Here is a 13587-nt window from a genome sequence, read left to right as displayed (position 1 = left end):
TTTTAAGGGTTAACCAAGCTCCCCACGGTTTTTCCCTGTTTTTCCCCACCCCTCCAGGGCTCCAGGAGAAAAGCCATGGTTGGGACAATGGAGATCAAAAGAACTTGGGACACTGAGGAAAAACCCTTACAACTAATAGTCACGTAGGTCTCTGCTCCTAATGAAAATTTTTTGATCGGCTTTCAGTTCACAGGGGCGTAGCTAGGGGGGGGGGGAGGTCCTGGGGTGCCCGTGATTTCCCCTTGGTAGGCCAAGTCTTTTGAGCAAACAACCTTCAATATTCAGGTGGTGAAAACGCCATGACAATATCTTGGCCGTAAAAGCCATTGTTGAAAAGCCCACTTTTTTAAAATTTGTTTTTTTGTAAAGTATTTTCGTCAACGGCTCTTGTCTTTAGTTAATATGGGCCTTTATGCCGAGATAATACGACTGAGCGTGCTGATACACGAGGGAGAGCAGCGGTATAAACCATATATAGTTGGCAATCCCCGCATGGTGTCCCAGCTTAACATAACGAGTAGCCTCTGTGACCCCCCCTTTGAAAAATCCTGGCTACGCCCCTGGTTCATCCCTTCATTACCCCACTCCCTCCCCTAACAATGCTGTGCCCAAAAAAATTGCTCAAAATTCAACATTGTTTGGGGTGGGAGGAGGGAGGTCGCTAGTTTTACTAATATCACTGGAAAGGTCCTAACACTTTTGATCTCCATGGTAGAGAGCAGTTTTTAACAGATTTAGCCTTCTTTACGTTTTCTTAGCATGCAAATAACAGCCATCTCTCATTGCTCTAAGCCACGGAAGCAATTGCCATGTTTGTAGGCTAAATGTCTCTTGATGCCTGGATATCACAAAAAAAGAGAAAAAAGAGAACCTATTCTCTTTAAATATATTATGGTAAAGTCCTTATTATTCTACGTTTTCTTTAAGTACCAGTAAACACTTAATCAAGTCCAACCTTGATGACATTCATCAACTAAATACCACTGTAGCTTTTAACATTTAATCATTGTGATTAATTGCATATGTAGTCACATAGATCACATGTTTTTAGCAATGGTTTTAGAAAATGTCCATACAAACCCCACAAAGAGTCTTTGGAAATTCAGTGGGGGAGGGGAGGGGGGCAAAAAAAACAAACTGTTAAAATGAACATTTAAAACTAACTGAAACTTCCAGAGGGGTGGGGGTGGGAGTAGGAGGGTTTAACCAAAGAAACCCTTCATGGTGTCTGTAGGGACATTTCCTGAAACAAAAAGAATTCAAGTTTGAAGGTTATGACATTAATTTTGGAGAAAAAAGTTAAAGTCCACTTAGAGCAACCATTCCGTTAAGTGCAATGTGCTTACACTAAGCCAACATGCATACATGCACATCACAAGATGTAAATAAAACTTTGTGATGGCTATTGACTGTGGTAGGCTTATCAATGAAAAGGTGTAAGCAGATTGCACACAGCAATAAAGCAATTTGTTAAGAGCATTAACTCGCACTAGAATAGACTCTTGTCAAGGTGATATCATCATCATTATTTTGATTCACCTCGGGCAGATATCTTTGCTGCAAAAGGTCTGGTTTATTATGGGAGTTCAAGTCCTTGAAAATGAATTTGGCTAAAAAAAACTCTCATGGTTCTTGGGTGAGCATTCTAACAGCAAAATCCAATCACCTAGTAAATCTCAACAAATACAACCCAAAGAAAAAATGACAGCTCATGCAAATACAAACTGCTGGCCTCATTCATGAGAAGATGTGTGAAAGTCAATCTTGGTTATACTTCCAATACGTTGAGAAATAAAACTCAAAAACTAGGTTTAATACTGGTTAACTTGAAACAGACTTAACCGACTACACATAGGCACTGTATTATATCTAACGGGAATTCAAGGCTTTCTGCTGAACAGGTTTAATATTTAAGTAGAAAAAGGTTCTTATTATTTTTTGTTCCTTCTAGAACCCTGATTTTTTTTCTGCTTAAATACACTCCTGTTTTAATTTCTAGCATCACCGGGTTTTTACATAACGGGTTACAAAATCTTATTACCAAAATTTCAAGCTTCTTGATAACTAGATGCTCAGAGGTTTCAATAAAAATTGAAATAGCCAGCAAGTTTGAATAAGATGTGGAAGCGTTCTGCCCCAGAAAATTTTGAAATTTCAAAGCCCTAAAATCCGATTTTCAGCGTTCTGGGGAATAAATTTGAGGACAAAAGAGCGTGTCTTTCATTCAAGAAAATGTAGCTTTCAATAATTGAAAGCTACATTTTCTTGAATTATCAGTCACACAATCAATTCCTTGTACAATCAATGAACAAATGATGAAAACTAAATTACATACTTTTGGGCGTAAACAAATTCTGCGTAAACCTATAAAGAAACTTGTGAAAAAAATGACTGAAATATAGCATTTATATGATTAAAGCATAATGTAAAATCAGTGGGCCAAAATGAAAACACATCATAATTATGTTTTCATTCAGAATTTATGATATATTTTTTTTGTTTACAACATTATTCAAACTAGTTGCTTCTTCTTTCTGGAAAAAAGTAGCCGACCTCTATGAGCAAGGTAGCCGACACATTTGTCAGCCATCGGTACTTATTGAAACCCCTGGGTCCTATAAGATGGGCTTATAATATATTTGTAAGGATGTAAAACCAAGCTGTGACAAATTACTTTGCCTTCATTCAACACTCGGCACTGTTATATCCCTAGTGAGTCACAGAGAGAAGCCTATTTATGTACTTAAAATAAAAATATTGCTGTACAGTCTTTGTATTTAAACAATATTGTTATGTTGTAAGAACTTATCATTTCAACACATCTCCAGAGTCATCCTTTCCTCTGTATTTCTGTTTTCCATGTGTGAATGGAAGATAACGGTACTTTATCATGTGCTAGTGGGAAAAAAGAAAAGAACAACTGATTGAAAGGTTTGACAAACTAAGTTAAAATTAATAGCAATAAATTTTGTTTTAAATGTGCATGTACAGGTATGAAATGAATTCTTCTTAATCTGGACTACATGTAAACTGGCAATTGCAGAACATCAAAGAGAGAGGACTCTTCTTCTATTTTGGTGTTTCAACCGAATGAGATGACAAGGTGAATCACTAGCAGCCTTTATAAATATGGGCTAACACACACAATTTTCAACAAACACACACAATGTATCCTAGAATGTATGTGCCCACATTTTGTTTTGTGCAAGCAAATTGGTGACTTGGACAGACACATGTCCGTTTGAAGAAGAAGAATTATCTCTTGTAACTTGTTTCAAAATCACTTACACAGTGAAGAGTTTGTTACAGTAACTGTGTATTGCTTACCTTTATTTGTCTCTTCATTGTGATGACAAAAAGAACAATAAAGTACATGACTAAGATTGGCCAGAACACAGGGATGTTAAAAAACTCAAAAAATGTACATGTTATAGCGATGACAATAGCTCTGGTGGCTCCATACCTAGGGAGAGAAAACACACCCAATAAGAAAGATTGATCAGTGTTATTAATGTGGCTGATCGTAACTATGACAAAATTCTCAAATTTAATTGGCTCTTGACTATCCTGATGTAAGCACTAACAGGACAGGTACTGGGACAGTACACATCATACTGATTAGTAATATTGGACAGTATGTGCCATTGCACGAGCACTTGAATGGATTTGTTTTTTTCATTGCTAGAAAAAAAAACTCTTGAATATCTTGTGTTTTGATTTTTGAAAAGCTGAAAATATCACAAATTTTCTTATAGTAACTGTTATGATTAATTGGTAACAGAACTTTGCGTCATTTAATTTGGTCTGTAAATATACTTATGATTAAACAAATCAGTGTCCCGCTATGCGGTCATCTGATTTTGATAAACACTTGTATGATTACAGACCAAATTGGATGACACTCAGTCCTGTTACCATTTTAATATTATTAATGAAATTTAGGGTAAGTTTAACTTAAGACAATAATGACTAGCAGTCTCTCACTTCTGATTTTTGGGGCACGCTTATGGCTTCGCAGGGGCCTTCAAGTTTTTTACAGTTTTTTGGCAGAGGTCAGGCCATTACGTTCGCGTTGCCAAGTTCGTTGCTCAACCCTATTACTCCCAGATCCTCCCTATTTTGTGCCCTACCCTTCTTTTCCTTTGGTAAGTATTATGGTAACTACGCTAGGTTCCACTGGCTGGTCAAAAGTGAGACAGTGCCTCAGGGTGAATGCCACTCAGGGTATTGCCATGGTTATACTTTGCTCTTGCAGTGATTTTGTTACAAATAGTTACGGTTAGTCCTGACATCTTCAGATCGATAATTTGAACTTTGTGTCCTATGTGACACATATCACAAATTATTTTCTGTCTTTGGGGATTTTTATGTGTGAGGGATGCAGGATGCAGAGGTAACAAAATCACTGCTCTTGGCTGCAATTCTTGGCTCCACCAACCATTCAGGCAACCCTTTGCTTATTCCATGTGTTATCAAGTAATAGTGAGCTTATGCAACAGGGCGAGAGAAGAAAGAAGATGGCAAACCCTGTGTGACAAGTGTGACAATAATTTTGTTTGAAAAAAGTTTTTACCAAACTTCACCCTCCTTCAAACAGATCTTTTTGTAAAAGACCAGAAAACGTTAATGTGAGTGAAGATCATGACAAAACATCCAAGCAATAGCCCTGTCACATTTGTCACACACAAACGTTTTACTGTTTTTCCTCTTCTTTCTGTTGTCCTATCGCGTAAACTCATTAATATCTTCATTCTTGTTGTGTCCAGGACTACAATAATAATAATCATCATCATCATAATAATAAAATCTTCACTGTTCAAATCTTACCAGAATTTAAACTCAGGTAATCTTCTGATAAATGGTCTGAACTCTTGATCTGCTTTAGTGGGAAGTTCTGGACCATCTTCCTCTGCGAAATACAATAAGATAAATTAAATTGACATAAAAATAAATAAATCATATAAAATAGAAATCCATATTACCAACTGTTAGGTTTGACATTAAGAATAAGAAGATAAAAAACCTTATAAAGTTAAAAAACTCTCAGGAATCCATAGCAATACATTCAAACCCCGTTAATATGTACACTGAGGGCCAGGTTAACTGGGTTTATAAAATAACTAAGATAGTACGCGCGCTCTGATTGGCCGAGAGCAGTGTTTGCATGAGAGTATGTAAACATGGTTGTGGGGTCAAGTTGTTTGGCTTTTCGCGCGCTAATCACGCAAGCACCAAATTTGAAAAAGTTTTCGAGTTCAAAACTCGACAAGTTTACTTTATTTACCCATTCCTTCGTCGGCTGAAACATGGAAAATCTTTACAAACAAGGTGAGTCAATTTTTCTTCGCTTAAGCTGACATTTTAAGCGAGAAAACTCCGTATTTTGCAAAGCATCTTTTTGCAAAACAAGAACTCATTACGCGTGCAGGACTTCGTGGACAAGATTTTGCGACTGGTAAGAATTTCTCTTTTAATCAGTGCCATACAAAGAGTTTTGCGTTTTTTTGTAGGGAGAGTTATTTTATAAAAGCAATAGAAAACTTTTTTCCTGTGTTTGCATAGCCTGATATAAACACTCGAGGCGTTGGGAGAATTCTCGACGGTTATGCAAACCCTCGACTTCGTCTCGGGTTTGCATAACTGTCTCGAATTCTCCCAACCCCTCTCGTGTTTATATCAGGCTATGCAAACGCGGAAAACGTTTTCTATTGCTTAATTCTTTGGGGGTGTGGGTGGACTCTCATGAAGGTGCTCCCCTTCATGGATCTAGTATTTTGCTGCCCAAAGTGTTTTCTTGTCGTGGGTGACAAGAGGAGCCCGCAATCCTAATCTCCAGGGTGTTATTACAAATGCGTCACATGTATGTAGCCAGCACCTGTTTGGACTTCCACTAAGAATGAATAGAATGCACAGAATGCAATTTGATCTGAAACGTTTGGACCTTCAGTAACTCGTAATTTGATCATGCATGTTTTCACCACCTGTAATGTGAAACTTACGTTTGCATAAGTTTCACAACATTGGAGCAAAAGCGTTTTAACCTTTGATCATTGTCGCCTGCACTCCGTAACCTTTGGTTAATACTAGTCCTTAAAGTAGAAGGATTAAAAGCCTTCTACTTTAAAATTTCAGGAGAACCCTGTTAAATAAAAATGTATTCAAAAGAACACACCTATGTCACTCTCACCTAACTCTTCTAGTGCAGGATCAATCTTTGGTGTCAAGAATGCAATAAACAAATTAAGTTGATAAATGCCAAGTGCATATGTAACTATGTACCAGCCCTGTAAAGAAAGGAAACAATATTATGTTAAAGGGGTGGTATTGTAAGAAGTCTTTTAAGTTTTGCTAAAATATGCACAGTTTGCAAATTTTATTGATGAGTGGAGTCAGTGTGACTTCTGCTTCACAAATTTCGGAGTCATTTTGGAATATTTGGAGTCAAGTATCACAACGAAAAAAACCATTTTCAGACTTTCCAGCACATGGTCCGGCGTGCATAAACTATCGTGAGTGATACATGAAATAGATGTGGCGGTCCGCTGACCTGGAAAGCTCAAATCCATGATGGCGGTCATCGAGTAAACTTTGATCATAATTTAACCCCTTCCTGTTTTGCCGTGCGGTATCATTCTTTAATTTCGATGATTTAATTAAGGTTTACAATGTTTACAATTAACGTAAATTGTATTTGTTGCAAAAAAGGTAAGGACAAAACTATGTTTGTTACTGAAAATTTCTGGAGTGGAAGTGACTCCCTCCATAACCTCAGTGGAGTCATCTGAACAATTTTGGCATAAAATACGCCAAATTTGGCGTATTTGCGAACCCTGAATATGGTATCGTCAAATAAACATGTTAATATACCTGTACGTATAAAATCCTTGCAAGGAATGCAATCATCATCACAAGAGTTGAAATCCATCTTGGAAGAAGATGAGGTACTGTACTATCAAGAAATGTTTGGTATCTCTGCAATAAAGGTAATTTTATTTCAGGAAGTTTGGCATGCAGTGACAAATGTGCAAGACTAAATGTATATATCTGGAAAAGTGACTTACATGTATGATCAATTTAAAGATTCTTCTCTACAAATTGCTTAAAGCTAATTTGTAAAACAATCAGAAAATTTGAGACAAGATCATCTGTCACTGTTGTGGAGAGGTGGCCATTATAGAAAGGTTAGAAAAAGAATAATAATTCTAATAATTATTGACGAGTACTTATAAAATAATGAATGGGTGCCCAGAATAGAGCCCTAAGTGACCTCAAATTACGATCTAGATTCTCCATTGGATTGCCTTATATAAACTTGATGATCAAAAGGGGAATTTGACCAAATTCACCAATGATCTGAGCGTCAGATTACATGTGTAGTTTCATGTCACTATTGATGATCTTTGTTGTAAACTAAAACCTAAGGTTTGGACATGATGTTCTTTGTGCCAGTAACTGTAAATACATGTATATGAAAAAGAACCTTGATTATAAACCTTGTTATAGCGAACAAATAGCGATTCGTACTTTGTGCAAGTACAGTATGTGGGAGAGAATGGAAGTCTGAACTTTCGGGGTTTGTTTACTAAAGTCACGTGAAACTACATGTGGAATCAGATGCTTAGAAGGTGAACTCAGTGTATTATCATTCAGTTATTCCATAGAACCTCTTAGGAAGAACTTTTACATGGTAATGATTTATTCACTTCAAAGTATTTAACAAAACGACAACAGAATGGTGTTTATCAAAATGTATCTATCCAGTGAAACCCAATTTTCGCTAGTCCTTGTCTAGAATATTATGAACTCTAATGAATTAAGAGAATTAAGATGGTGATCACTCCAGGAATAAAACTAAGCAACATAGCTAAAGAATCTCTTACTGTTGTAATTGTTAAGAAGAACTTTTTGATGACGCCTGGCTGAGCTGGCCGACTGTCCTCTGAAGCATCATCCATATTTAAACTTTTGTGGGATGGAAAGTAAAAAATAATGTTACTTTTTAGTAGTCAAAACTGACCAAATCAAGTATCCACCGGTTATCTTGGATTCTGTCAAATAAACGTTTCTTATAAAGTAAGCTTATGGATAACATGGAAATTTGACAACAGTTGTCATGCACTGTAGTTATAGCTATAGTTACATGAAATCATAAGCTTACAATGTATATCACACGATGAAATAGATATATTCTAGTAAGACTGAAATAAAAAAATAATAAAAAAATAACAATAAAACAGCATAAAAAGCTACGCGTAATTTTTACAGTTTTCGAGAAAACAAGCTTTCAAATAAATCCCCAAATGTGAAAGCTAGTTAAGCACTATTTGACTGCATGAAGAAGCGCCAACACAATAAATAATTAGAAGATCACCAGCATCTTAATAGGTAGGAAACTGCTGGCGCATGGGCTAGGATCATGCACTTCGAGGCAATCGTTAAGTCTGAGAACTCGACTGACAGTACAAAATACGTTGATCATAAGTCACACATAAGCTTATGCCTAGATTTAAATCCGCCGGCAGGAAGCATGAACTCCGGTCGAAATTTACAAACAAAATCGCCCGATTTTATGTTTTTTAAGTTGTAAATAAATGTAACAGCTCACCTCTTTTCAGGATGCACAGTTTGCTCTCCTGTAACCTTCAGCCGTGAAGTTCACAGACAAATAAAATTCAGTATAATTTCCCTCTCTAGTCCAATTTAACGCCACGTTGCAAAACTTTGGCAATTTCTACCAGCGGATGACATGGCAAACTTTATGCGTTAGAGCAGATGACTAGGGGATACTGGGTAAAAATTCGGGGAACCACGTCATAAAAGACAACACCATTTGTGACATACGTGTTCATCACAGTGGGAAAGGAACGGGAACGCGACGTTTGCGTGGGAGGGAGATGGGTCTTAACGCGTGTCGAGGCCCCAAGGGGGAGGGGAGGGGGGAGGGGGGAGTAGTGGGATCTCAAGCGACGGGGTTGATTCATTTTCTCTTCCATTGTCCAAAATACTCAATCCCAAGGGAGAAATTCTACAATCAAATCCAACAAAATTTTGTCGACTTTAATCAGCTATCTTACACAGAATTAATAATTAAATTGATGAATTCACAGAATTTTTCCGTAAATTCACATTTGTTGAAATTTGTCTCATTATGTAATGATTTACGTAATAATTTGTTATCAAATCATGCTGATGACACTTGATTGACTATAGTAATCATTGCATTGCATTATCATTGTTATGATTTGTTTGTTTGCTTGTTTTTTTTTTATGTTAAAGCTTTTGCAATACTGTAACTACATAATTATAGTCATGCAAATAAAGCTTATGTTGTTGTTGTTGATCGAAGGATTTTTTGGGGTTCTGAAATTTTCGATTCCGGGATTTTCTTGGGTAGGAAAATTTGGCAAGTATTTCTTTTTTAAAGGGAAACAAAAATTACTTCTATTTTAGCGGGAGATTCGAGTTATCGTTACCAAGGGTAAAATGTGTGAAGGAAATCCAAGGGAAATCGATTTTGGTTCGAGTTTAAATAGCGCATGGTTCTAGTCGTGAGTCGACTGTATGTTCTTTTTTCAGAAATGCTTTTTATTTTTATTTTTCTTGTTCACCTTTTTTATGTTTTATTGAATTACATCGATTAAACAAAGTTTTACATTTAGTTTTGCAGTTACGTTACTTTCTTTGCAAATTTATTTTTGTGATAATACTGGACACGTTGACCCAGAAACTTGAGTCCAGGCCATTAGCTTTTTCTTCTCGGGATCATTTGCGGTCGACAATGGGTATCATTCTTAGGATGGGGGGCAGGTACTTTAGGAATTTTTGGTTAGGGATGTGTCCCTGGGACCCTTGAAACCTCTGCCTATACCAGAGCTAGTTCAGCTGAATTTTGCTACCAAAACTAGAATTAACTCTCCAAATCCCCCCTATCCTAGAGTAGCATTTAGGCTAAGTTGCGTAAATTTAAACTTGCCCATTTGATCTTTAAAATATTTTTGGGAGGCAATTCCCGGTTTCCCTAGTCTAGACTAAAATCTTTAACAAATTGATCAGTTTCCTTGAAATGATACCCTATTCTAGACCCAACTTCTCAGATCCCAGTGTAAACTGCTTGAAAACCATACCCTTCACAGCGGCAGCGTATGCCCAGCTCCTCTCCGGGGGGATCATTTCACCTGGTCATATTGTGGATCATTTGCGGTACTTTACATAAGAATTGTTTGCTTTCGTGCCTTCCCCACTATCTGAGAGCCCGGGGGGGGGGGGGGGGGTACTCCCATACATTACCTATACGGGTATGTGCCGCCCAACGGGGTCGTGATTTTGAAGCTCCTGATTTAGAACGGGGTATCCATTTCAGAGGCGTTTTCTAGAACGGGGTATAATATTTAGAACACACGAAAGCTCCAGTTTTGTAAGCAGCCATTTGAAATTAGTCAAGGACAGATTGCTTTAAAAATACGGTTCAATGCGTGAACAAGCAAACTGTTGTACTCTTGTTGCACCCTGTGTTTTAGCATGCAGGGCGGCGTATTTTGGCGCGAGCCCATTTCTAGAACGGGGTTTCAGTTTTAGGGCGAATTTTAGAACAGGGTATAAAAAATTGGCCCATTTCTAGAACGGGGTATCAATTTTAGGGGAATTTTTTTTAGAGTGGGGTGCCAATTTGGAGTCCCGGGCGGCACATATCCACCCAAAAAATACCCAAGTGCCCCCTCCCCAGGCTGAGAGCCCAGGAACAGGCTAGTAGTCGGCGGGGCAAATCAGACATCTTGCATGAGCAATAAAAATCAAAACGAACTTTTGACTCCTCTTACTTTTATTGCAGTTAATGTTGTCTAAGAGCATAATTTGCAGCTTGTGTTGAAGGAGTTATTTCTATTTTAGTTACAGTGCATCTAACGATACTTCAGCTGCCTAAACTGAAAGTCTCTGCCTTGTGGCACTAAAGTTTTACAGTTTTTACTTTTTTGCTTTTTTTTCGTCCCCCACAAAAAAAACAAACTAAAATCAGAAAATATTTACTCCACTCTAGATACTGGTTTTCTGTACACAAAATTTGCTACACAAGGCTAACAAAAATGGCCAACGTGACTTTTATTTCACAATGAAACTCCAGAGTGAGATATTAATGAGTTTTTGGAGGTAAGAAAATGTACTTCCATATTTGGCCAATAATAATGCAAAAATTAACGTAGGTTAACATATGGGTACACCACAACACTGTAGTTATGCTACACAAGGTGACTCCAAGTTTCAAATGAAATTTTGCAATGACACTCCATAGTGACACAAAAAATAAGCTTTTAGAGGTAAGAAAGTGTACGGGTGTCATCCATATTTGGGCCAAATATCATTACTGAGGTTGTAACAACAAGGTTGTGGTTCAAATGCTGCTGTCTTACTGTGGAGTTCCACCTGCTCTGCATGATGCAGTGGCAGATCCAAGGGAGGGGCCCGGGTCCCTCCCTTATTTTTGGATGAAAGCGAAAGCCGAGGCCCACCTGACTGAGGCAAACTGATACTTCCCTTTGGCAATATTTTAAAGCGCTTCCCCCGCCCCTTACCTGAAGGCCTGGATCGGCCACTGTGGTGTTAGTTACTTTTGCAAGGTCTATTTGGAGCACTTGACTGGCTTTAGAGGGTTAAACCTAGTACTACTATGATTAGTTTGTTTTACAGCCCTGGCCAAAAGAACAGCTTCTTTGTTAGGGTTGAAGTTGGTTGTCCGACTTGTTTGGAATCAACTTCACCCATGCTGCTGATGCTGTTATTCACCATAGTGAGCATGCTCAGTACATCTTCATGACCTGCCTTTTCGCGGAACACTTCTACAAGGCAACGGACAAAACGGCTTCCGTCACGTGGGTTTCTAAATGAAGCATAGCCACTGACAGTTGAATATGCCATAAGCATATCAGCTTGGTCGGGAATATATTGTGGAATTGAAAAATGAAAGCCTCGGTCGGCAACGTCATCCTCACCATCAGCACTGCCGCTGCTAATGGCCGCTTCTGTCACAGGGTTACCAGGTAAAGTTTCAGGGCTACCAGGTGAATCCTTCACAACACCCTTATCTTTGTCATTTCCTCTACAAGCTTGAATCACAAAGAGTTTTGGCTTTCCTTTTAGAGTGCTGCACCTTGAATTGCTAAAAAAACCACGTACAGTTTCTAGAAGGACTCTTTCTCCATCTGCACCGTAGACAAACCCCTCTAAGCCATGACTCATAAGACACAACACAAAACAGTCATAGTTACTGTGATCTTCATAGGAGATGTTATCCAAAACCTTGTAAATTTCTTCTCGTTTTAAATTTCTCTCAATTTTTACCTTAAAATCAAGTGCTCCAAACAACTTTTTCAGCATTTCAATATCTTTATCTGACCCTTGACGATTACTGCACTGTTCTTTCTCCTCCTCCTTCTTGGTCTTTTCAGGATTGTGAAAAAAAATTTCAATGTTTATTATCAGTGCAATTCCTCGAGGCTTTGAGAACATGGGGTACACCTCTTCAGAATTGCGATGAATGTGTGCTGGGAGCTTACTCAAATCTGTTGGACTCACAAAGGGTTGTTCTTCATCTAAAGGTGGTTGTGTTGTCTGCCTTGATTGTTGATCTGATATTTTACTGGTTTCCACATTTGTATTGAATGGATTTTCACAAGCTCCATGCTCCACTGGGCTGAGTGCTTAAAAAGAAAATAGGAAATGATCATTGATATTCATGTGTGAAATAATTCATGGTAAAAATATTATTTTATTACTGTATTACGTGCGTAGCTAAAAAGTTTCTGGAGGTATACAAAGTTTTCCAGAATCAGCCCTCGACCACCTTTAAATCTTTTTCATGCAAGCTTGATAATTTTTCTGACTAATTTCCAGGTGTTATCCCCTTGTTTTGACTGCTACTTCTAGTCTTCTTTAGAATTAGTTGAATAATATTGTACTATGTGTCCTTTGTATAACATTATTGTCAGTCAATGATCACCAATCACAGTCATAACATTATTATAGTTGGTATAATAATGAGACACTTAATATACAGCATACATAAAGGATGTTTTTTGCAACACTTATGCTTAATTCACATCACAATGCATGGCTTTTGTGGACCTAAAAAACTTTTCCAGTTTAACTCGTAATATTTAAAATTATGGAATTTTTGAGGAAACCTTGTCTGCGTAGCAAGTGTTTCGATGTGGTTTGGGAGATTAAAAGAGGACGGATGCAGAGTCTTTCTATCCTCCAAAACTGCAAGGAAATACTTGCTACACAGGCTAAGGAAAACCAGTCTGCTGTTGGTTTTTCTGACTGTTGACAGTTAGAGCAAAGATCTTAAATTACATGTACGTTGGGGCACAAAGAAATTATTCAGTAACTACAATTCTACCTTTGCGAACAAAAGGAGCAGGTTGGACATGTACATGCAAGCCAGTCAATTGCTGTGTAACATTTCCTACAGTTGCTTGAGTAGAGCCTAACAAACAAAAAAATAAAAAAACGTTGCTTTAATGTTTGTTACAAAACCATTGCTTACACATTCAACATACTAGCTGCTATCCACCCTTAAAGGCAGCCAAGCCC

At 37.7% G+C, this 13587-nt stretch overlaps 2 protein-coding genes across 5 annotated transcripts in view; both read right to left on the bottom strand.

Moving 5' to 3' along the window:
- Window positions 1–2363: 2363 nt before the first annotated feature.
- On the bottom strand, window positions 2364–8762 carry LOC140933725 (protein RER1-like). Of its 4 annotated transcripts, none has more exons than XM_073383347.1 (7): window positions 8606–8762; window positions 7881–7962; window positions 6868–6972; window positions 6173–6284; window positions 4828–4909; window positions 3328–3463; window positions 2521–2895 (listed from the first exon to the last, which is right to left on the bottom strand). In XM_073383347.1, exons 2-7 carry the CDS (start codon window positions 7953–7955, stop codon window positions 2809–2811), a joined length of 597 nt encoding a protein of 198 aa, XP_073239448.1. In that variant the 5' UTR covers window positions 7956–7962; window positions 8606–8762; the 3' UTR covers window positions 2521–2808. The 4 variants fall into 4 exon arrangements, with proteins under 4 accessions (XP_073239464.1, XP_073239472.1, XP_073239448.1 ...); XM_073383355.1 differs by having other exon boundaries at window positions 2527–2895; window positions 6188–6284; XM_073383363.1 differs by lacking the exon at window positions 6868–6972 and having other exon boundaries at window positions 2364–2895.
- A 2039-nt stretch (window positions 8763–10801) lies between these two features.
- The window catches only part of LOC140932707 (uncharacterized), an 8542-nt gene continuing 5756 nt past the window's right edge, over window positions 10802–13587 (bottom strand). The window contains exons 5-6 of the mRNA XM_073382253.1: window positions 13394–13480; window positions 10802–12692 (exon numbers count right to left, since the gene is read on the bottom strand). Of these exons, the coding sequence (XP_073238354.1) occupies window positions 11677–12692; window positions 13394–13480 (1103 nt within the window). The 3' untranslated portion in view covers window positions 10802–11676. The remainder of the gene's footprint in view (window positions 12693–13393; window positions 13481–13587) is intronic.

The sequence above is a fragment of the Porites lutea genome, chromosome 1 (genome assembly GCF_958299795.1).
Source record: "Porites lutea chromosome 1, jaPorLute2.1, whole genome shotgun sequence".
In the NCBI taxonomy this organism is placed as follows: domain Eukaryota; kingdom Metazoa; phylum Cnidaria; class Anthozoa; order Scleractinia; family Poritidae; genus Porites; species Porites lutea.
The sequence above is the reverse complement of the archived record's forward strand: the minus strand, read 5'-3'. Positions and strand labels throughout refer to the sequence as shown.